Here is a 23,815-nt window from a genome sequence, read left to right on the forward strand (position 1 = left end):
CACGCCCTTCCACGGCACGCGCGCCCGGGGCTAGGGCCCTTCGGGAGAGACAGGAGGGGAGCGTCGGCTTTAAATCTCCAAGCCCCTAGCGCGCAGCGGCCCGCTCCGGGGCTCGAACCTGAGACCCACGAATTGCGCGCAGCGCTCACGGAGCATGCGCGAAGTCGCGCAGAACCGACTCCGGGCATGCGCGGACCGCGCCCCGAGCGCCCCGCCCTCCCAACACCCACAGTTCCAAGCGCAGGGCCGTGTCCGGAAGTCCGTGGAGCGGATCTTCGTTCCTCGTCCTCTGATTCGCTTCAAACCACTGCCATTTCCGCAGGAAGTGCCGAGTCTCTGGCCCACAGTCCGCGGGGCGTGTCGCTTAGGAAGTGAGCGCCGGCCCTGTTTTGTTTCCGGGGGAATCTGGTTTTCTGAAGGACGCTCGGGACTTCCGCGCGTCCCTCCCAGCCTCTGATTGGCTGGTTTCATGAATATATTAGGGAAGGGGAGGCAAGTTTTTCCACGCGCGGCAGCGCCTGTGGGGATTTGAGCCGCAAGGTGTGAACACGGGTGGCTCCGCGATGAGGGCAGGCGCCTCCGCCGGCGTGTCTGCACGGGGCGCGCCGCGCCGAGTCGCCCTGAGCGAAAGGTGGCCAAGGCAGAGGCCTTTAAATGTCGCGCGGACGGTAGCAGAGTTGTGTTGTATGAAAGGAGAGAAGGTTAGCACTCCCCTTGACAAGGATGGAAGAGGCCCTCGGGCCTGACAACACGCATACGGTTAAGGCATTGCCACCTACTTCGTGGCATCTAACCAACGTTTTTTGGGGGGACCTGGGGCGGGGCCTCCTCCGCACGGTGCCAGGGCCGCAGGACCTGCTCCCCAATAGTGTGTACTGTGCTCCCTGCGGCACCCCCGCCACCGTCCGCGGGTCGGTGTCGCCCAGTCCCCCGCCCAAGGCCGTCCTGAGCCCCTGCCCGTCAACCTGCCGGCGGAGCGCCGCGTTATCAGGACAAGGGGTGTGACGCTGACTTAGGCCGCCTCGAAGCTTCGGCGACGGCGCGCCTCTGGTCCACAGAGAGCCGCACCTGCCCCGAGGGTCGTTACCCCGTTTGCCAGTCTTGAATCCCCCCGCACACTGATCTCGGCATCCTGGCTCCTGGGCAGGTGTGCCCAGCTCTCTGCACCGCCCGTGACGTCCCACCGCTTTCCTCGCCGAGGGAAGCAAATCCTTTGGCAAGTGTGCATTTCATTTGTAGGAGTCGAGCTGTTTCTATCCCCACCACCGGTCGGGCTGGGTGTGAGGCTTGGGGTCTCCTCCTGGGGCCTCGGCAGCCCCCGGCTGTACCTCTCTCCCTTGCGTGGGCCGTGACGCGGCAGTGGACAGCACCACGGGCCGGCCCTTCGGCGACGGTGCCTGCCTTCCCTCTGCAGAATCCGGTCCCGGGCCGCCGCGAGCCCTTCCTGAGCCCCCCACCCGCAGTCACGCACGTGCGGGGCGAAGGCATCGCAGGACGTACCGCGACGTCGTGCACACGCTTTGGGATACCTTAGATTCCCAGGGACGGAAATCCCCAGAAAGGCCACCTGAAGCGTAGAGAGGGCGTTCCCCCTTCATGTCCAGGGCACAACGTGCTCTGTAAGCTCCACGGTGCAGGGCTCGCTTAACGACCCAGGAACGTGTTTATCGACTTAAATAAAACCAACCCGGCCCACAATTCCACTGCTAACACTGCAAAGAGGGGCGCCTGGGGGGCTCCGTCGGTTAAGCGTCTGACTTCGGCTCATGCTCTCACGGTTCATGGATTGGAGGCCCGCATCGGTCTCTGTGCTGACAGCTCAGAGCCTGGAGCCTGCTTCGGATTCAGCTCTGCTTTGGATTTTGCTTTGGGTTCCCTCTCTCTCTGCCCCTCCCCCGCTCATGGGCGCGCGCATTCTCTCTCTCTCTCTCTCTCTCTCTCTCTCCCTCCCTCCCTCCCTCCGAAATAAATATTTTTTAAAGATGCAAACAGCACCATCCAGCTCGCATTACCTATCAACAGTGGGGGGAAACGGTCAGCCTCCGCTCTCAGAGCACCAGAGTCAGAAGCTGCAAACGCGGACCCGGGAGCCCATAGGACACATGACTGTTTCCAGGTCCGAGGTGACGAGCAAGCAGCAGACTTCAACCAACCAGGGCAGGCGGGGTCTTGCTGGGGCCCTGGTTCGCACCAGCCAGCCGTGGAGCACGTGTCCGCATACATGGACACGCACACAAGTGTGTGAACACGTGCGTGCCACGTGCACGCGAACCTGTACACACGAATCTGCATGCGCGTGAGCATGTGCGTGTGCGGCACGCGTGTGAACACGTGTGTGCACACCTGTACACATGAAGTGCATGTGTGCGCAAGTTCGGGTGCGCCTAGATACACGTGAACGTGCACACACGTGTGTACGTACGCGCTGAGCTTTTAAGACAAGCGTGGAAAGCTGGACACCCGATACTTAAGAATCCGCATCTGAGGGGCGCCTGGGCGGCTCCGTGAAGCATCCAGCTCTCGGTTTCAGCTCAGGTCGTGATCTCAGTTCACGGGCTCGAGCTCCGCGTCGGGCTCTGTGCTGGCAGCACAGCGTCGGCTTAGAGTTCTCTCTTCCTCTCTGCCCCTCCCGTGCTCACGCACGCACCCTCTTTTACGTGTGAAAGGGGTTCTGAGCCAGAGCCCGATGCGGGGCTCGAACTCACGGACCGCGAGATCATGACCTGAGCCGAAGTCGGACGCTTCACCGACTGAGCCACCCAGGCGCCCCCACAAACGGTTAACTTTCACAGTAAGAAAATGTAATTTTTAACAGCTACGAGCTTTCCTGCAGGGCACGCTGGCCTGAGCAGCAGAAGGGCCGTGTCACCCGCCCGCCCCCGCCCCACCCCCACACAGCTGCATGGTAAAAAGGTAAAAAAAAGTCTTCTGGGACAAAGTTACAAGACATGAAAATCTTTATTTTTAAAAGAGAGATGTATCTTTACACAAATCTACAACAGAGAATTCAAACGTAGAAAAAATAAACTATATCCAAGGGCACAGCGCTCCGCGTCCACACCCCTCTGCTCCGAGGGCCGAGCTGAGCTGTCACACCAGAACCCACGAGACAGTCCCAAGGTCTCAGGAACGTTGCCGACCCACTCGGCCTCCGCCTTTCCTACCAAAATACGCTGCCAAGTGGGTTTCCCCGGCTCCGGGTGCTGACCGCATTCTACTGCAGTTCACCTCTGCACAGACAGCCCGCCCGCCGTCCGCCTCCAGGGAGAGGACGTGGAGACACAAGGGAGTCCGTTTCCAGATGCCCTTTGTTAGAATCGCCACCCCCGTCTGAGCAACCACGGCCACTGGGGGGGAGGGGGGGGGGGCGGGAAGCCTGTCGAGAGCAGCCCCGTTTCCCCAGCCCAGGACCCGGGGCCCCAGGAAAGGCAGGGCAGGGTGGGGGTGGGGGGGGGCCGCTGCACACAGGGGTCCCCGAGCCTGGCAATCCCAGCACCGCCCCCTCACCCCGCTCTCCCCCCGATACCCCTTCAGGAAGCCTGCCACCGGAGGCTCCCGCCCCCGCACTCGGGCCGCGGAGGTGGGCGGCACCCGGCTCCCCGTGTCGTGCCAGCCCCGGGAACCCCACGAAGCCCTCGGGTCCCGAGGTCGGCAGTGGGGAGACGAAGCCCAGCCTGAGCCGAGCCTGCACCCGCGGCCTGGCCTCGGGGCCTCCTACGGCCGAGCCTTCACGCACACGGCCGCCTGCGACGTTCGACGGGACACTTCAGGGACACCAGCTCCCTTCCAGCTAAACGGAATTCCCGGGTTTGCCCCCGGAACCCCTCATACATCCCCGGCCCACACGGGGAGGGGAGCCCTCTTCCGTGGCGCCGGGCTTCCCGGGCGGGGAGGGCGCGGGAACCCTCCACTTCCTGCCATCGGGGAGACTTTTCGTGAAAAGGCCAAGCGCCGACAGGCTTCGCGTGAGAACTCCGTCGCCACGGCTGTGCAGACTCCTACCTTTTATTACAGCTCGTGGGGGCGCGCGGGGGGCACGCGGGGGGACACAGGGAGGTACCAGAACAACGCCACGCTGTCCGCACGGGAACCACGAACTCCCACACACAAAGGGTTTTACACGGAAAGAATCTTACAGTGTTCTGTGTTTTCCGGAAAGACCGCACACACTGGGCACGACTACAGCAGGAACCGGTGACCGCGGACCGTGTCGCTAGAGCATCTACTGAACAGACAAGGGGGCCGCGGGGACGGCTGCTCGCCGCACTTGCACTGGGTAATAAGATACCAGAGAAGGTACAGAACATTTACTGGAAAAAAACACAACTCATGATAAATTGAACTTCACCCTTCTGTAATAAAAAATTAAAAATTTGTGTTGACTCTGTTTGAACACAATACAGACCAGAAACCCCCAGACAGCGTGAGAGGGATCGGCAAGAAATGTCACCAGCAACCTGTAGAACCTTCTGGTGGTAGACACCCCCTCCGCCACATCGTCCTCAGCGGTGGCTCCATCCAGGCCCCTCCCGACCCCCAGGCCCGGACGGAGGGGCCCCCTCCAGACACCGCGCTGCTCGCCGACCGGCCGCCTTCCCGCCAGCCCCCGCGGCGCCTAGCAGTCGCTCTTCCAGAGCTTAATGGTCTTGTCGTTCTCCAGCGCGGCCGAGGCGATGATGTTCTCCGTCGGGTGGCAGGCCGTGGAGATGACGACGTCTGAAAGACAGACCGCCGCTGCCCTGTGCCCCCTGGTGCCGAGACCCGCTCTGCCACCCAGGGTCGCGCCCCCACCGCCCCCGGGGTCCCAGCCGCTGACTGTGCTGCCCCCGCCGGGGACGCCTCGAGGGAGCACGATGGCCGGGTGGGACAGTGGAGAGGCGGCACCACGTGCTAGCGGGCCATCGGGGAGGGCTCCGAGCGGCCTGGCCCACGGCAGCGGTCCCCAGAGGGGACACAGGAGCACCTGCCTCGCTGCGTGGACGTGGCCGCTCCCAGCGCCCCCCACCACTGCTGAGCACGGCACACTCCACCTCCACCAGGAAGCCCCCCACCTCTGTGTGCTGGCACCTGGGCTAATTCCAGAACCTTCCCTCTTCCCGTGTAGCTTCAAAGGGGCCTGAGTGTCCTGGCCACACCAGGAGCCAGGAACGACCGAGGCACGGGGCTGCTCCCGAGGAGCTGGCCGCGAGGGCAGAGCACGCCAAGTCGTAGCTGGACTTCAGGTCTGAGCTGTGTCCCCAGTGGGTGGAGGTGACTTCAAGGGACCAGAATAGAGCACTTGTGCCAAATTTTCAAAGGATTTGACAATCACCCTCCCTCGGAGGGCAGGGCGACCAGCACAGGTGGCCCCTCACAGCCGAGAGGCGTGCGGAGCAGGCCCGCAGGGAGACAGCGGGTCGGCGCCGGGAGGAACCGGAGCCTCTAGACCACAGCAGATGTCCCTTGGCCTGCGCTAGTCTTGACGCGGGACAAAAGCACGGGCCACGTCCACACCGGAAGCCACGGAGCCCGCACGGACTTTGAGGACAGGCGCCAGGAAGACGGCCACGAAGAGAGGTTCGAGTTGAGCCTGGCCTTGGCCGGATGGAAGCTGGGACAAAGCCCCCTGCCGACCGCTCACGGACCAGTGGCGTCGCCCAGGCCACCAGAGGGCGAGGCAACACCAGAGCAGCAGGCGGCACAGCACCACACTCTGGTGTCCCGGAAGCCGTCCCGGCGCACACGCGGGCACGCGGCTGCACACATCCTCGAGCTCACCTGTGTGGCCCTGTAGTTTCTGTACGATCTCCTTGGTCTGCAGGTTCCAAATGTACACCAGGTTGTCCTCGGAACCAGACACGATCCACTAGAGCCGAAGACGGGTGAGAAAGACCCAGGTCAGAGCCGGCTCGCGTGGAACCCACGTCGCCCCGACGTCCACGCGCTCCGCCCCCGCCCGCACACGGCCTCGAGGCCACGCTGGGCGGAGCTTCCCGAGACCTAAAGCATTTTCTCAAATCACCACCCCTCTGGGTCACACCCATCTCCGCCCAACGCCACCCCCCTCCGCTCCAGTCACACGCCGCCTGGCGAGCGCGAGCGGGGCCCCGGGCTGGGCGGGAGGCAGCGCGGCCAGCTGGGACCCGGCACCGGAGCCCAGGCCCCGAGCAGCAAAGCGCGTACGGGAACCGTCGCCCTGGGGACGCTCTGCCTCCGCGAGACCCGGGAGCAGACGAGCAAAGCCGTCTGTCACGGAGGCACCTGCTTTGCTCCGTGGGCGCAGGAGAGCGTCTGTGGCCACGTGAGCCAAGCTGTGACAGGGTCACCTCTCAGGACAGCTGGAGAGGGGGAGAAGCTCCTTCGCTGGGGGAAAACTCACCTTCCCACCAGTGACGGAGAAATTTGCAAAAATGCAGTATTTCTCATTCTTGTGGCCGGTGTAGGTCTTCAGGCACTGAGAAGAAGGTAAGAGAGCCACTACGTTCACCAAGTCAACAACTCCCTGCACTCGGGACAATCCCCGCGTGAGCAGCGCAGGCGTCTCGGCCGACGAACCTTAGCTCTGAAAAGCACTCCAGAGACACGGTGCAAAGCCACGCGGCTGAAGCTTTAACTTACAGGCTCGCCACCTGCTAAGTCCCGAGTCTGAGAAACGTGCCCCAGGCCAACCCGACGAAGGTCGCTTCCCCGAGCCCCTCTCGCTTCAGACCCCGGCTCGGCTCTGCCGCCGGCCAAAGCCACAGCCCAGACCCTGCGAACCCGCCCCCGGCGCTCACCTTCCCCTTGCTGTAGTCCCAGAGCTTCAGCGTGCTGAAAGGCAGAGAGGGGGGCGGTCACCTGCATGCCCGCGGGGGCCCCCCGAGCGGGGCCAGGTCTGTTGGCACCGGGCATCCCCACGGCCTCATGTGCAGGGCAAAGCCAGGGGCCGGGCCCCTCACCCTCCGCAAGTGCGGGCACCCAGCACAGCAGGCACACGGCCGGTGGTTTGAGGACTTCACAGTGCAAGAGCCCCACGCATTTACGGTTCAAAGAACTACAAGGTTCTGTCACCAAACAGAGGCTGCCAGGGGCTCCCGGGGTCAGTATGTGGCTCGTTCCCACTACAAGAGGGATGTGGAGAACTTTGGTTCCAGAAACATCCAGAACCAGATTTCAATGGCTGCAAAAAATCCCCTCCTCCCCAGGCAGGAATTCACTCTTCCCAAGGGTGCTGATGAGAAGTGCTGACCGCGGGCCCTCCTGGGGACGAGGCGTGGCCCCCAGAGGGCTGCCCAAGTGCACACAAGCAGCCAGAGCCTGACGGCCCGCCCACAGGGGGCGACACCTGCTCCGGAGTTTGTGGGGTGCCGCCCAAGTGCTCACGGGCAGAGCCAGAGTCACCGGACGAACTTGGACCCCAAACCCTTCTTCAGATCAGCCGGGAGACCCAGCCGCCAGCAGAGAAGGGGCCCTGGGTTGAAGAACGCAAGGACCTTTACTAGATGTAGACATCTTCTATCTTTCCGAGTGTAGTTCTGGCAGGAAACGCATCCCGGGCCCACCCCATGGGGAGGTCGGAACACTTACTTGTCCAAGGTCGCAGCCAGGATGTACTTGCCGTTTGGAGAGAACTTCACAAAAGACACAGGTGGGTTGTCGTCATCTGCGTGGAAAACGCAGACGCGGGCTGATGCGCGAGCGATGGGCCTGAGCCCCGAGGAGGAAAGGGGAACGGCACCCCCATCACCACACAGGACCATCCAAGTGGGGACACGGCCACCAGTGCCCACGCCACCACCCGGAACGGGTCCCCGAGGAATCCAGGACACTCCCGTCACCCGTCCCCGTGCCGGTCACAATGGCCGGTTCTCCTCGGGTCCCTGATGGGGCCCAACTACCCCTTTGCCACCAGGGCTCGAAGAGCAAAGGGCCCGTGGCAAATCCCACAAAGGGATGCCCGGCCTTCCACCAACACGGGGCTGCTAAGCAGACCCAGGGTCAACGTCCTTACGTGCAGTAAGGTCTGTAAAGGCCCCGCTGACCTGGGCAAGTGTCACCACTGAGGGAAAAAGGATGTGGGCGAATCAGCTCAGGTGTTTCCTGTCGCCTAGTCAGGGCAAAAGACCTGTCAATTCTCCAAAAACCACCTTCTGGCAGGAGACCCACGTCCTTGCTTCTGTACTCAGGTCTGAAAGCTCATGCCCGGCGGCCTGGGAAGCTGGGTGTTAAGAGCCGCCGTCAGGGGCCGCCAAGGACAAGGCCAGCACTTGCGGCCGCGTGACGGCCCTGTGACCCTCACGTCGGGAGGCGTGCGTCCCCCCTCCCAGGTGAGAGGGACGGAACTGGGGCCATGCACCCTGGTGCCCGAACGGGGGGAGTGGTGCGAGCGTTACCACCTCGAGGGACCTGGCCCCCGGGCACTGGGGGCCGCTGCTCCCTGCGACAGCTCCCAAACACTGCAAAAGCACGGGAGGAGGCGTGAGGCCACACAGGGCCGTCCTCGGTCACCGGGGCCACAGCAGGAAGGCAGGCCCCATAATGCAGACGAGGGGTGGTCGTACCAGGCTCTCTAACCCGGAAAGCTCTAATTCCTGAGACCCGGTGTCAGGAACGGGGTGGGACAGGGCTACGCGCCGCCCCCTCCCTCGCGGTGGGTGCTGCGGAGCTCAAGGCCCGGCGCTGGCACCCGCCTGCTGCCGGTTGGCCAACTAGGCTCTCCAGGCCTCCGTTTCCCGCCTGCCTGTGGGCGGAGCGCCCCGAGGGTCACGTTAACATAAGGACACTTGACAGGGCAAGTGCCAGGCAGCCTGAGAGGTGCAAACGGTGGCGCCGTCCCGCCAGGCCTCTGGGGACAGATGCTGCGGACTCAGCGTGATGTCATATCCCAAAGGTGGCCTCGTAAACCGAAAGAAACGGCAGAACGGTTCCCATCCCGAAATTCCCACGTTGAAGTCCTGACCCTTGCGGGTCAGCCGATGGGGCCCTATGTGCAGACTGGGCCCTGCAGAGGGGGGACGAAGCTAAAGGGAGGCTGGTGCGGGGGACCCTGAGCCAGTCGGACTCGCATCCGTACGACAAAAGAGGACCGGACACCAGGGAGGCACACGGAGGAAGGGCCCCGTGAAGACACAGCAGGAAGGTCGAGGAGAGGCCGCGGGAGACAACCGGGCCTGCTGGCGCCCAGATCTCGGATTCTAGCACCGGGACGCAGGGAGAAGTTTCCGCTACGCCGCCCAGCCGGGGGTGCTGTGCTACGCTGGCCGGGGCTGACGCGTCATCAGGCCGCGTGCGTTCCCGTGACAGCCCAGGGAAGGGTGCCAAGCCGAGGACACGGCACCCCCCGGGTGGGCGGTGGGCCAGTCCCCTCCCCCGGGGCCCCCCAAGTCCCCCTGCAGCCCAGAACTCGGTATCACCGGCTCTCTAGCTCACGCTTGAACCTGGAGCTGCAGGGAGCCTCCGGGCTGAGCCCGGGCGACCTGCCGCCTCAGAACCCTCCCAGGACGCCCTCCCCATCACCTTCGGAGGTCTGGGGCCCCGCAGGGGCCCAGCACCCACCCTCCAGCCACACATACGCCCTGCCTGCTGGCACCACCTGTCCTCCCAGTCTGCTACGCCCCCGGCCGCCAGCGGACGGGGCGCACTTCAGGACTGGGGCTCAGTCACGTGCGCTCAAGGAACGATCGAGGACAAACCCCCACGCGGGGTCTGCCGAGTGAAGGCGGAGGGTCCAAGGGGCTCCGAGGGCCTTCAGAGGACACGGCACGGGGCCCAGCCTGGAGAGGGGACTTCGCGGGGCCAGAGGCCATCCAGAAGGAGCTGGCAGGAGCCGGAATCCATCCGCAGAGGAGGACTCCCTCCTCCTCCCGGGACTCCCAGAGGGAGCAGATCCAGGACAGAGGAGAGAGAGGGCCTCCCGCAAACCACACAAGACGGAGGACGGAGGACGGAGGACGGCGCAGGCGCCCTCCGCGGCTGGCCGGGCGACCGCCACTCGGGGGACACCCAGCCTGGACGCGACGCCAGCAGCACTCACCGATCAGGGTCTTCAGGCACTGGCCCGAGGCGGTGTCCCAGATCCGGCTGCAACACAGAAACGGCAGCAAGTCTGTACAAACACATCAGCACAAGCAGCCCGACGCGCCCTGGGTCCTGAGCAAACGTAGGTCTGGGGACGGACACCCCGAGTCGCGGTTCAGTTTGCTCAACTCTTCTGCGCCATCGTCCCTCACCCGGGGGCCACCACGGGCGCCCCAGAACAGGCGTGTGCACCTGCTCTGCCACCGGCAGCCGGGTCGCCAGCACACGGGGGACACGGGGAGCAGAGGCCGCGGCACAGGGTGCCAGGAGCCTGACCCGTTTTCTGGCACCAACGTCCCAAGGCGCCCAGGAGAGGGCTCGGTTCTCACAGAAAAAGACTAGAGCAGGGGATTCTCTGGACACCCTCTAGTTCAGAAGGGCGCGCAGAGAGCCGCTACCCCAGAATGGACGAGCCAGCTCTAGCAAGCATGTTATTTCCGCCCACGCCAGCACCCCACCTTCAGCGGCAGGTGCCTGTGAGGGCACGGCTGCCCAGCAGTGAGGCCACCGGCTCACAGGGGACACGTTACTTTCCCAAGTCCTCTCCCACCTTCCCACCCCTGCCGATGTGCCCTCCTGTCTGGGACAGCACCCCGCATCACTGGCTGCCAGGAACTGGGGGGGGGGGGGGGGGGCAGTGGGTGGCGGCAAGTTGGCTCCCGCGACCCGCTCTGCTTGTCCCATCAGGTCCCTCCTCTGGGAGGGACGCCCCGCGCTGGGCTCTGCGGGTCCCAGCTGCCACCTCCCCACCTACACTGGGGGACAACCATCGAGTGTTCAGTCTGACTCTGCTCCCCAACCGCCAAGTGGGGGTGGCGGGGTCCCGGGTCAAGGCAGCCGTGAGGGCCACAGTCAGTACCAGTCAAGTGCCAGGTCAGTGGCCCTTAAATTTTGAAAACAAGTAGATCATCCACAAAGAGCTGAGCCTCCATCCGGCTCTCCCACGGCTGATTTTACTTTCTCGGCCGCTAACCAGGAACCCCCAACACTGAGTGAGAGGCGAACGGGCCAGCTCTGCGGCTGATTTTCCTAGAGACGGTTTCAGCGCGTTACCACTTCTCGTAAAGATCGTAGAGTTTCCAGTAAGCAGGGTGCCACACAGGCCTCCTTGCTAGAGTCGTACCCGGGGACGGTTGCCAGATCCTAGCAGGGGCCCGCCTGGCCTCCAGCAGTAACAAACCACGGAGGTTGCCTCCACTTTGTGGAGACGTTACGCAGATTACGGACTTCTCTGGCGCCGATCACGTTACCACGACCTCTCACCGTTCAATAAACCCACGTGGTTGTGGATCACTATCTTCCGACGGGCTGCTGGACTCAGCTTGCGGTTTCTTTGGAATTCTGACATCGATATTCCGCCACGAAGCGTCCTCCGTGGGTTTCTCTCTGGACTAGCTATGCGGCCTGGACAGCAGGGGCAGGCCGGACCCACCACACGCGTCACATCGGGGCCCCCGTCCTGCTCTGTGGTCCCAACATGCTCACGGCCTCGGAAGTCGGCCGACGGAGCGGGACTCCCCGGCCCCAGACCACGTGCAGGCCCTCCTGGGCCAAGTCGGAACCCGGAGCCACCCAAATGCACGGCTCAGGGCGGACGCGCGGTCTCCTCCTCCTGTCCCCCGGACCCGCCACGCCTGCGCCCCGCGTTCTGTTTTCACCCCACTTATTCACCGTTTCCTCACTGGAGCTTCCAGGGGTTAACGCCTACGCCTTCCTTTTTTCCACCGCTTTCCCCCTTTCTCCGTCTGTGTACAAATTTCTTCTTCCCTTTTTGGGGGGGGGGCGCGGGGGGGTGGGCGTAGCCTCTTCCAATTTCTTCGGGAAGCTCTCGGAGCCAGTCTGCAGGTGGCCCGGAGACTGTCCCGAGCTCGCAAACACACAGCCGCGGCGTCGCTCTCGCCCGCCAGGCCACACACGTTCTTCCAAAGAGCGACGCGGCCCGTCGGGTGGTCGCCGAGGCCAGAGGCCCCGCGTGCACCGTGAGCACAGGCCTCTCCCATCGGCGGCGCCTGGCTCACTCCACGCCTCTCTCTTCCCGGGTGATGTTCTTTCGTCCCACTGACACAGACGTCACTCTACTTTGCGCCTGCCGACACTGTCCGCCCGCCAGTTTCAAACCTGCTCTTACCATTCTGTTCTGATGAAACGGGGGGGGGGGGGGGGTGGCGCCTGGACGCCTCAGTCGGTCAGTGTCCAACTCTTCATATCGGCTCAGGTCATGATCTCACGGTTTGTGAGTTCAAGCCCCGGGCTGGCTCTGTGTTGCCAGCACAGAGCCAGGCCCGGGATCCTCTCTTCTCCCTCTGCCCCTCCTATACTCTGTCTCTCTAAATAAACTTAAAGGAGGGGCGCCTGGGTGGCTCAGTCGGTTAAGCGTCCGACTTCGGCTCAGATCACGATCTCACGGTCCGTGAGTTTGAGCCCCGCGTCGGGCTCTGTGCTGACGGCTCAGAGCCTGGAGCCTGTTTCAGATTCTGTGTCTCCCTCTCTCTCTGACCCTCCCCCGTTCATGCTCTCTCTCTCTCTCTCTCTGTCTCAAAAATAAATAAACGTTAAAAAAAAATTAAATTAAATTAAATAAATAAATAAAGTTAAAGGAAAATAGAAGGTACACAACTTTATAAAAAAGAGAGAACGAGAGACGAAAGGCTTTCTCCCGCGAGCCCGGCGGCCTGCACGCGGGTGACCGCAGCACACGTTTCAGCTCTCCCGCGACACTTCTACGCGTATCACTCACGTGCCCCCGTTTCCTCGTTTGTTTCCTTCGTACTGAACACAGACCAACTCCCGGTCGCGCTCTCTCCGCCTTGCAATCGGGAGGCTCTTGAGCGATCGTGCCACCAGCAGCCGCTGCCTCCCCGCCCCTCCCGGTGACCGGGCCTGACGAGCCAGGACGCGGTCCCTGCAGACCCAGCCTGACGCTCCCCAGCCCTGTGCCCCCATCACGGAGTCTGCCGAGTTGAACGGACAACGCTGACTTCCACCTCTTCCTCACGCCTCCGGAAGAATCCTCAACACTCAGGTTACAGGTCCCAAGCTCTACGAGCATCCTTCATGCGGCCTGGACCGAACGCTGCCCGCGAGGCCACGTCCCCTCGACCTCCTCACCTCCTCTGTGGCGGGATCTCCGCTCCGCTCCACCCACTCAGGACGGGAGCCCGGTCCTCCCAGGGTCCGCACGCCACCCGCGCCCGTGAACTCGTCAAGGGCACGCTCTGTGCCCACAAAGAGGAGTCCTGAGCAGAAGCGCGTCCCCGGGCCTCCCTGTACCGGGAGCCTTCCCCGCGCCCTGCTGTCCATCCGGAGGCAGGGGCTGCCGTGTGTCCGTCTGCCGCAGCCCCGTGACAGCCGTAAGCTCTTCTCGGGAAACACCCGCTTGCCTTGTTTTCGCTACTGTCCCCCCCGGGGCCAAGACGGCGCCTTTAAATAAATGTTTGCTGGGGGGCCTGGATGGCTCAGTCGGTTAAGCGTCCAGCTCTTGGTTTCGGGTCAGGTCACGATCTCATGGTTTGTGAGTTCGAGCCCCATGTCAGGCTCTGTGCTGACAGCTCGGAGCCTGCTTGGGATTCTCTCTGCCCCCATCTCTGCCCCTCCCTGCTCGCTCTCTCTCAAAATAGACATGTAAAAATACATAAAGACACGTTTGCTGAGTGAATGAGGGAAGTCCCTGCACTTACCAGAGACCATCGTAGCTGCTTGACACGATCAAGGATCCATCCCGATTAAAATGAACCTGAGAACAGAGTGCAGAAAAAGGACATTTACTCGCAAGTAACGAACACAGACTGCGCTCCGCTCGCGAGCGCCCTGCACGAGCGCGCGGGCATCTTGCCGAGCGCGGAGCAAACAACGGAACCCCCGTTCGCTTCGAATCCTGGTTTCCTGTGGAGACTGACGGACACACGAGCTGCACGGACAAGGTGACTTCACCTGGTGTGTCCAGCAACAGCGCCCCGGTCTCACCACGGACGACCCAACTTCGAAAGAAATCCCGCCGGAGACACGGGTCGAGTAGCTAAACCACTTACTGCAAAAGGTGTCCTTGAAAAGACACAAGCACGACTGAGCGACCCGGACCCGGACCCGGACCCGGACAGAGGCCCAGCCTGTGCGAGCCGGCGTGCCCACCACTGCCGTGAGGTGGCCTGACCCGGGCGACCAGCTGGAAACCACTGGCCCTGACCTCACGTCAAAGAGAAAAGCCGGAGAGAAGAACCCACGCGCTGGGTAGGTACCACAGGAACGCCCTCCGCTGCCCGCGGCAAGGACCAGGAAGCCCGGACGCCCGAGCCTCAGGACAGCGGTGACCCCGTATCTGCTGGTCCTAGGAGCTGACCGGCCTCCAGCACCCCACACCTTGTGTCACCTGAATGCCTAACTCCGCCCACCCCGGGGCAGCGACTTCGCGGAAAGAAACGGCAACCTGACAAGTCCCTGTCTAATGACTGCTTGGTATGTGTGCTTTTTTTCCTGCTTTCCTCCAGCTGAATCCTGGTGGGACTAAAGGACTCACAATGTCAGGAGTTCACACCTTTCTGAGGCGATCCCGCTTCCTGCTACCTGTGATAGGCTTTCTACATAAAACAGAGCCGCACAAAGGGCCGTGTGCCCCCCCCCTCCCCCGTGCCATGCGGAGTGGCGCCCCCACCTGGCACCACCGCCCTGCCCGCCAGGACTGTCCTGCTCCGGGCCCGCCCCCGGTGGCCACACTCTGCCCTTGACTCACAAGATGCCAGGAGCTCGGCGTCTAGTTGTGACGACCAGAACAATCTCTAGACTCTGCAGGACACCCCCTGGGGGCAAGCCCACGTGCCCCAGAAGCACCTGAGAGCTTGGGAAACAAACTACCGACCCAGGAGCCAGGCTGACACGCTCGGCGGCTGCCGACGACCCTCGGCCTCCGCTGAGGAGCCCCGCCGCCACGCGGACACTTTGACGCTCTGGCAGCTGCAGCGGGAAAGTAACAGGTGAAATGAACTTGGTTTTACTGAACTCAAAGTACCTAAGGTGTCGCCTCAGCACGCGCCCGGTACCGAAAGGCACCAGCAAGCGCGTCCCGTTCCCTTCGGTCGCACCAAATCTTCGAAGGCGGAGAGCGTAGTTCATCACGGCGAGACCTGATCTGGGCTCGCCGCAGGACTGCCACATGCGGCGGCGGCCTCTGCGCCGGCCCGCTCGGCCCCGTGAGGCCTCCAGACACCCGGGAGGCTGTTCTGTTTTCGTTCTGCTCCTACCAGGAGCTCTACGTGACCGTAACCACCTGCTCGCGAGCCCCTCACTTTAAAACTCACAGCAATCGAACCACGTTTGTCCCTGTCTTTGGATTCACAGAACATCCTACCAAGACCCGCCAGGCCGGACACGGACGAGCTGACACGGGTCCCCGAGAGCTGCGGCACCAGCCTTGCGCTCTGCGTCGTTCCCAGCCGCATCCAGGCACCCTGGACATCCCCGCGTCGAAACGTAAGCACCACGAAAACGCGAGAGAGGCAACAAGTCAGTACCTAACGGGGATGCCACGGCTCCCCTGAGGTGACCGTCCATCAGAGCTCTCTGCGGAGGGGACCCCCGGCAGACAGGTGAGCTCATACAGAAGCGGGGGGTGGGGGGGGGGCAGGAAACAGGCTGAATGCAAGGAAAACCCAGGGCCGCGCCAGAGAGGAAGCTGACGCAGTCGTCGTCCAGTCGAGAGGGCACGGTGGCCAGACCCGAGCGGGAGGGCGTGCGGGGACAGGGAGCTGGCAGACAGGGCCGTGCCTGCAGCGTGAGGCTGCCAGCTCCCCCCACATCTGCGGGAAACCACGTGTGCCTCTTGCACACGGGGTCTCAAGTTGTCCCCGCAGGAACCGCGCGACAAGCACGCGGAGCGGTTCCAACATGCCCACCGCAGTCCGCGTCAAGTGCGAGTCGCAAGTGCCTGAGGGGAGCGCCCGCTGCCCACAAGGTGCCCCGGTGCCCGGGGTCCCAGGGTCCGGACGCCACAGACGCCCGAGGAACCTTTCCAAGCGGACGGACAGCCGCGGCACGGGGCATCGTCACCGCTACTTGAGGGAACGTGTCGGAAGGTATGTATTTAAAAAGCCAAAACGCCACAGAGGGCAGAGAAGCCGCGAGCGGTTGGTCCCGGAGGGCGGGCGCTCCGGAGACTCTGATTTTCTAGTTACTGCCCTTCTTTGCCTTTCTCTCTTTTCAAATGAGCACTCCTCACTTTGGTAGGAAGAAAAACTTCACAAACCCCACCGCGGTCTGAGCTCTGGGTCCCACCCGCAGCCCCCGCCACCACCGAATCGCAGACAGGGCTGGCCGTCGCGACAACTCATCTCCCGGTTCCTTCCCTCGGTCGCGGCCGGCCGGTCTCAGAGTCCGCCGCGCTCCCCGCACCGTGAGTCCACAGCGGCGGGCGGAGCTCGGGCCTGGCCAGCCACGCGTCCGTGGCGGAACCCCCGAGCCCCAGGCGTCGGCCGGGCGTCCTCGAGGCCACCGCCGGCAGCACCCGTGCGTCTCCTACGTATCGGGCGCCGCGAGTGGTCTCAGTTGGGCAAGACAGCCCTTCCGAGGCGGAAAATGCTTTAAAAGCACTCACCTACATGATTTCAGAAAGTGAAAAGGACCATCTGCTCAGTAAAAAGCAGCACACTGTTTACACGATTCCTTCCCCTTTCCAGAAAAAGGCAAACTTGGCCAAGAAGCAGCTCCCGGCTCTTTGCTGACAAAGAAAGGAATCGTGTGGCCGTTTTCAAGTGCCGTGGTTTGGGAGCGGGTGTGCCTTTGACTCTGCACATCCCCCTGCCCCGCGGCACACACAAGCACAGCCAGAGCGCACGCGGGGCCCCACCTCCTCCACCACCGCCCCACCGAAGCCAACCCCACTCAACACTCACTTCTCCGCGGCCACGCTTCCCGGCGCACGGCCCCTCTTCGGGCCTGGCCGCCGGTCTGGGGTTCAGTTCGGGGCCGCCTCACCCGGCCCCTCGCCTGCCTGTCCCACGGACCCAGGACAGGGAGACCTCTCTCGGGGTCGCCAGTGCCCACTCTCTGGCCATCACCCCGGTCCTGCTGCGCGGGGTCCACAGCCCGGTGGGACTTACAGCTGAGACGGGGTCCGAGTGGGCAGGCAGAGTCTTCAGGCACTTTCCGGTTTTCACGTCCCATATCCTCACGCTTTCGTCAAACTGAAGGCCAAAGAAGAGGGTGAAGCCGCTCCACGGGCAGGGAGCAGGTCCTCTGGACCCCGAGCCCCGCCACCACCATCCCCTCGGCCCCCAGCACTGACGACCCGAGGCTCCACTCGGCGCCCCGGGCTACAGTCAGGCGCACCCCGCCCCCACCCGGAGGCGCCACACTTACAGAGCCCGAGACGATGAGGTTGGACTGGGGGTTGAAGTTGCAGCAAAAGACGTAGTTACTGTGCCCCTTCAGGGTTTTCAGACACTTTCCCTAAAAGCAAGCATTGTCGGACTAAGGCATTCCAGGTGCTTATTTCCGCAAATGTCAGCATCAGGCCACGCCCACCAACACCTAGGCAGAGGCAGCCCGAGGGCACATCCTGCAAGGGGGGGGGGGGGGGGCACCCCCTTGACCATGACAGGCTGGGTCCCAGACTCAACTCCAGCTCCCGCACCGTGCCCTTCTCCACACACACCAGCTTCCCAGGGAGGGAGGCCGAGGGCGGCTTACCGAGCTCACGTCCCATATCTTTAGGGTTTTATCATCCGAGGCGGAAACGAGGAGATTAGAATCTGAAGACCAGGCCACATCGGATATTCCCTGGGGAGCGAAAACACAGGGTCACCACCTTGACGGACAAAATACAGCTAACCAGCCAAAGTCAGAACATCCACCTAAAGATAACTAAGCGCATCACCCCAGCATCCCAACCCTCGAGCTACCGCTGGCCACACGGACGGAAGGCCACACGGGGCCCACAGGACAAGCGTGTTCTCTTGCAGTCAGGCAGAGACTCGCCTGGGAAGGGCAAGAGTGTCTGCTCAAAAAACAAGAGGCAGAGAGCTATCAAAAACTCGGGGGGAAGAAGCTTCCACTTTAACCTGCCGAGCGCCGGGGACGGGCCCCACCCCCGGGACCGCTGGCCCTGCCCCAGCGGGAAGTCAGTCTCGGCATACGGGGTGCACACCTACCAGCTTGTGACCAGATATGGTTTTCTCAAACTTTCCGTCATACGCTCCCCAAATTTTAATGAGCTTATCAGCGGCTGAAAGAAAGGAAGACAAAGGAACTGAGCTGCTCCAGTCATCCCGAGTACAGAATCTGGGCTGCCCACAAGAGCCCCGGGAAACAGCATGAACCCCTGAGGAGCCCTGCATGTGCTCCGTGCACGGGGACAGGCAGCGCTGTGGCACGGCTGCCCGTGCCCTGCCCTCTCCCCCAGGCCCCTGTCACTTCAGGGTGGCAAAGGGCTCCGGGTACGGCGGGGGCACGCGGCTTGCTGCAATGCCCCAGGGGCGGCGTCCCCGGCTTCTGGTCTCGGCCCAGACGGACTCCCGAGCGCCGAGGCCCCGGTGATTGATAGATACGTACACGAACTCGCCAGCCACTCGCCGTTCGGGCTGAATTTCACGGAGGACACGGCTTTCGTGTGGCCAGCCAGGGTGAATTTCAGGGCATAGTTTGGTTTAACAGGAGTGGGCTGTTGAAGAGACAGTCCTAGTCATCAAACAGTTAACCGCTGTGACCCCCTATTCTGAGCTCCACGTCCATACTCCAAGTGCCTGCTAGAACTCTCTGGAAGTCACCTTTCAAACTGAACGTGTTTCAACCTGAGCTCACGACGTCCCCTCAGCCGCCCCTCACCCACCCCAAGGCGGCCTGAAGCCCCCTGCCACGGCCGCGCCACGGACAAAAGGACAACCCCGAGGCAAACCTCAAGGCTGCAGCCTTGCGTAAAGGCTTCTGCGCGCTGCCTGGTGTCCACAGGAGGGGTCTGCGAACACGCCCTGGCGTCAGGACCGTGGAGCCAGGCAGGGCGCTTAGTAAGAGGCTCTGCGGGCCCTGAACGGAATCTTACGATCAGGACCGAGGATCCACGTTATTGATAAAGCCCCTTCCCAGGGGACAGGTCTGGGGATCCTCGACTCGGCAAACAAGCACTCGATTAGGTCTATGGTCAGCGACTAAAACCCCAGGATCTAACTGAGGGGGGACAGCAGACTTTGAAGTAACATCTCCAAGGCGCATTCCAGCCTGTGCGCCCCTGGCACTTCCCCGGGAGCCCTCAGGGACGCGCCTTGCTCTGCGTGGCCGAGGAGGAAGGGGTGGGCTGTGCTCTGGCCGCCTCCGTCTCTGGCTTCTTCTCCTCCGTTGCCATGGCTCTGAAGCCCACCGGGCAGAGAGACGCGAGCAGGGGAGTTCACGGCTCCAAGCGCAGACTCACAGTGGGAAGGAAGAGCCGCCTGCTACTCAAAACCTACAGGGGGAGACTAAGGCCCATAAACAAAGCACATTGTGAAAAGTAACTCCCAGAGAAAAGGATAAAAACCTTTTGACCATCTCGCCGAGCCCTGTAGCAGACACGCCGGTCCCAAACGAGGAAGCCAGCGCTGGCCCTCGCTCTGCGCTAACGCTTCTCAGAGGCTAACAAACGCTTCTCAGAGGTGGACGCCCTGCCCCAGCCCCTTTTGTGATCGCAATCCAAGGCCCCAGCTTCAAGGGTGCCCCCTACTGTTACCCGGGTCCGTAGGAATGCGGCCCAGTCCAGGCAAACAAAATGCAATTTTTTTCAAAGAGCCCTCGAAACGTTAGAAAAACAAACCCACCCAAATTACAGGAGACCGAGCTGCAGGGTGTAGAAATTTGGGAACGCGTCCAAATGCTCACAAGCGCCTCAGCAGGGTTAAGTGCCGTATTTGAAAACACACAAGAGCAGCCCCCCCAGGGGTCCTCGCCTCCCCGGGGGGGGCTTCTGGGCCTCTGGGTGCTGGGCGCAGACTCGAAGCTTGCCTCCAGGATGCCCGCAGCGCAAAAGGCACGCTGTCCCTGGTGAGGGGACCGCAAGACCCCACCGGGAAGCGTAAACCAGAGCCAGCCCTGCCTGACTGCAGAGGCCCGAAGTGCCCACGCTGCAGCTCAATTAGGTTTCAGCGTGACAATGGAACCACCCGGGCCGTACGGCGGGCGATCAGGGGAACAGACCCCGTCCCCAGCCTGCATGCGTCTCACAGAAGCGCACCTGGCGATTCCAAGACCAGGGAAGACGTTATTCAAGAGGGGAGCCACCAAGACATCCTCGCAGACAAGCCTGCCCTGCCGTCCGTCTCAGCATTTACGCGTCGTCGTCGTCGTCAATTCTAGCACTTACAACTGAAGGCTTGCCTGACTACTCGGCACACCAAGGCAAAATGGAAGCCACCGAAAAAGAGCACGTCTCAAAGTCTTCGTCCCAGAGGAGGGCAGAGAAATTACAAGGCAACACAGCTGAGCAGAGCACAGATGCGGCCACCAACGGTTACCTGTAGCAAGGCCTGGGGCTCACACCCAAGGATGGATGGTGCTGCGCCCAAAGCCCAAGGACCAGAGTGGGGGAGGGGCAGGTCCCACAAACGCGCTCAGGAACCGAGTGCTGGCACCAAGCTGGTGCTCAGTAAACACTAGCTACTTGGTGATTAAATTTAGAGCAACCTGGCTGTGCCAGCTAATCCAAGTGCTGCCTTCCTTTAGGTGGGATGGACAAGTGGGGGAGGGGGGAAGCTAAGGAAGAGAGCTGCCAAGACTTTTCCCAAACCTAGCGTCTGAAGAAGGTACCAGCAAGGGTTAAAAGAGGCGTGGGGAAGAGAGGGCAGTGAGAACCGGCAGGGAGAAGCTAAGAAGCTTCCTCTAGGGAAAACGGGGAGGCAGCTCGGCAGCTCGAGGAGCCCCGACCTGCTCCTTTTCACATAAAAATCGACCTGCTCCTTTTCACATAAAAATCGAGACCCACCAGGAGGTGGGGCGTGAGTCCAGCAAACTGCCCGCCCTCTGGTGAGGACCGGAGGATACAATACCTAATCTTACAGAAAAGGTGCCCAACCCCTCCCTGCTCTGGCCCCATCCACGGATCCCTTGCGCTAGCAAAACATTACCATGCAAAAAATCAGGGGGGCCTCTAAGAATCCAATTTCTGGACTCAACGCCCCAGGTTTTCATTTAAGAGGGGGCCAGAGCCTCGCATTTTCCATAAGCCCTCAGGTGACTCCGTGGAAGCACCTGGGAGGTTGGTTAGGGACTAGCTCGTAAGGAGAGTCGGAGAACGTGAAGGCAATCAGGCTTGCAGGGAAGGCGGCTCAGAGCCCACCTCCAGAGCACGGTGTCGCCTGCCCCCTCTTACCACCCACAGGTCTCTTACCCTGATGAGCCGGACCACCCAAGGCTGAGGCTCCCAAACTTAAGTGCTCTCCTGACCTGCTTGTGAAACGCAGATTCCTGGATTCCACCCCAGAGAAGCGGCCCACAGGGGAGGTAATTTGGCGACTCACAGGTGGCCGGACCAAGAGTGGGGGAATACGATACGACTCCCCCCACCTGTTCTGCAACCTGTTCGAATTCTAGCTTCCCTATGTGTCTCCCGCGGGGCCGGGCCAACCTCGCAGGCAGTGTCTAGCACGGCACCTGCCAGAGTGTCTGAAGGCCCCGGTAAACGGACCTGGGAAGGTAGAAACTGGCACGAGAAGGCTAGTAGGCAGCGTCTCTGCCATCAGTCAACATGGCTCTGGCGCACCAGAATGGAAGGATCCGAGGCTCTACAGCAGGAGCCGGGGTCTCTCCGCACAGCCGGGGAGCCCGGGTTCTCGGGGGAGAGGCTGAGGGTGAGCAACAGGGGGAGGGGGCGTTTCTGCAGAAGAAGAGGGCGTCACGGGTCCGCGCGCCACGTCCAGGTACCCGTCGGTGGGTCTGGGGTCTTTCTTTGCAGCAGCGGAGAGCAGGGGAGACGCAAGCTGGTTGCAGAAATAAGTCCCAGTCCCCGGGCTGAGGGCTTGTCACCTGGCCGCTGGGGGAGGGGGCCCTGGGGAGTGGCCACTCGGGTGAGCGCCGGGGGTCCCCGGGAGGCGCAGGGGGGCCGTGAGGACACGTTTAGGGAGGGGGGGGACGGAAGCTGAGTGCGGGAAGGGGGCCGCCCCCGGGGGACGGGGCTCGACGCGGGGGCGCAGAGCGGGCACCCGGAAGGGAGGCGGTGGGGGCGCTGGGCGCCTGCACAGAGAGGGCCCCGGCGGGGCTGGGCCAGGACCGGGGCCCAACCCGCCGGAACACGTGCGGCGGCGGGGCGACCCGGGGGCGCAGCCGGCGTCGGCCCCCGCCCGCAGCCCGAGTGCGGTCCCCTGCCCGGCGGCCCCGCTTACCTGCCGGCCGCGGCGGCGGGGCGGGCGCTCGGGGCGTCGCGTCGCCGCCGCCTGGGCGGGAGCCGGGCCGAGCTGGACGAGGCGGCGCGGGGGGGGGGGGGGGGCGGGGGGGCCGGCGGTGCGCCTGCGCGTGCGCGAGGGGCGGGGCGGCGGCGAGGCGGGGCGAGCGCACAAAGCCGGCCTCTCTGAGGGGTACTACGGGGAGCGGCGAGGGTCAGGATACCTCGGGCAGGCCAGACGCCTTAAAGGATCGGCTTACAGAGCTTGCCTTCGCCTCCGAAGCGGTAACCCCAAAATTGGCCAGTGCAGGTCTTTCTACTGCAATCCAAAAACGGAAGTATGATGATACCTCCAGGAAAGTGCTAGTGTGCCCCTCGAAAGTTCACCTCCTGAGCCCGGCCTGCAGCGGCGCCCCTCCCCCTAGGAGTCGAGGGGCGGCCGTTTCTCCCGAGACCCTCACTCTGGGGTCGCCGCTCCGCTTCGCCGTCGCTCCCGCACCTGCCAGCGGCAGCCAAGCGCGTGCACAGCAGCCGGCCCGGGCTGATCGCTCCACGCATGCCCGGCACCTCGGCACACAGGGACCCTTTCCGCCTCCCACCCCCCGGAAGCGAGGACCCTGAGCCCACAAGGCCAGGGGTGCCGGTGCCCGCGGGAAGCCACGGTCAGGGACGAGTCCGTACCAGCAGTCCCCGCGTGCAGGCCTCTCTGCTGTCTGCAAGGTGGGGTCCCAGACAGCGTGTCACCGTCAGTTACAAACGGGGAAGGGGAACCTCGGAGGGGAGGGCTGGGGCAAACGGAGAACCTGTTGGAGCCCGTGTTCTGGTCCCCCAAGTCCTGTGCATTCTCACCCGCTGCCCCCCTCCCGCTACCCGCGTGAGTCTTACGGTCTCGGGGGCGGTCTTGGTCTCCCCAGCTCCGCGACCCCAACCCAGGCAGCATAACGTGCAGTCTTACTTCCCAACTAAAGATGGAAACACCAAATATGTCGCAGGAACCTACGCAAACAAAAGAATAGCATTTGATATGGAAATGCCCAGGGAACCAAGTGTGTGGTTGTCACAGATACAGGAGCTTGTCTGCAGGCGCCTCCAGATGAGGACGCAGGGACAGGAAGTCTCTGTCTGGCGCTAGCATGGCTCTGTGTGGATCTCTGTGCCTGGAAGCCGTAGTCACCTTGGGCCAGGTGCCATGGAGTCTTCTGGCTGTGACTACAGATGTTCACAAAGCCGGCTCGGGATGAAAGAGGACGTCTCCCTGCACCTGGCCACCTGGGCCAGAATCTGAGCCCCTCGTGGACACCCATCCATCACCTCTCGGCTGTATCAGCCATCCATTTCTCTCCATCCCTGCCCCAGGGCCTTCCAGCGGGCCTTTTCTAAACCTTTCTGAAGCACAGACAGAGCCCAAACCCCAACTCCGATCTGTCCCCCCTCCTGACTTTAGACTCACAG

The 23,815-nt window shown here is 62.9% G+C and overlaps 1 protein-coding gene and 1 non-coding gene across 4 annotated transcripts; one reads left to right on the forward strand and one right to left on the reverse strand.

The window, feature by feature from the left end:
- Positions 1–679: 679 nt before the first annotated feature.
- Positions 680–805, forward strand: LOC122205740. Its single transcript, XR_006196241.1, has one exon. It is a non-coding gene; the product is annotated as a U6atac minor spliceosomal RNA (small nuclear RNA).
- Positions 806–4,337: 3,532 nt separating this feature from the next.
- On the reverse strand, positions 4,338–22,838 carry WDR5 (WD repeat domain 5). Of its 3 annotated transcripts, none has more exons than XM_042911985.1 (14): positions 22,588–22,838; positions 19,280–19,459; positions 18,574–18,682; positions 18,174–18,247; positions 17,713–17,802; positions 17,383–17,472; positions 17,124–17,207; positions 13,713–13,768; positions 9,992–10,038; positions 7,546–7,621; positions 6,756–6,789; positions 6,359–6,433; positions 5,758–5,845; positions 4,338–4,716 (listed from the first exon to the last, which is right to left on the reverse strand). In XM_042911985.1, the coding sequence occupies exons 2-14, from the start codon at positions 19,358–19,360 to the stop codon at positions 4,616–4,618; spliced, it is 1,005 nt and encodes a 334-aa protein (XP_042767919.1). In that variant the 5' UTR covers positions 19,361–19,459; positions 22,588–22,838; the 3' UTR covers positions 4,338–4,615. The 3 variants fall into 3 exon arrangements, with proteins under 3 accessions (XP_042767919.1, XP_042767918.1, XP_042767917.1); XM_042911984.1 differs by lacking the exon at positions 22,588–22,838 and adding an exon at positions 22,365–22,420; XM_042911983.1 differs by lacking the exon at positions 22,588–22,838 and adding an exon at positions 22,365–22,413 and having other exon boundaries at positions 19,280–19,472.
- Between the last annotated feature and the right edge of the window lie 977 nt (positions 22,839–23,815).

This window comes from Panthera leo, chromosome D4 (genome assembly GCF_018350215.1).
Source record: "Panthera leo isolate Ple1 chromosome D4, P.leo_Ple1_pat1.1, whole genome shotgun sequence".
Lineage (NCBI taxonomy): Eukaryota > Metazoa > Chordata > Mammalia > Carnivora > Felidae > Panthera > Panthera leo.

What these genes read in the sequence shown, in the direction of transcription:
- WDR5 (XM_042911985.1), bottom strand. Translation starts at nt 19,360, where the DNA reads ATGGCAACGGAGGAGAAGAAGCCAGAGACGGAGGCGGCCAGAGCACAG. An exon ending in GTGCCTGAAGACCCTGATCG is followed by an intron (nt 7,622 to 9,991) that starts GTGAGTGCTGCT and finishes TTTTCCACGCAG; the next exon opens with ATGACGACAACCCACCTGTG. An exon ending in CTGGCTGCGACCTTGGACAA is followed by an intron (nt 6,790 to 7,545) that starts GTAAGTGTTCCG and finishes TCTGCCTTTCAG; the next exon opens with CACGCTGAAGCTCTGGGACT.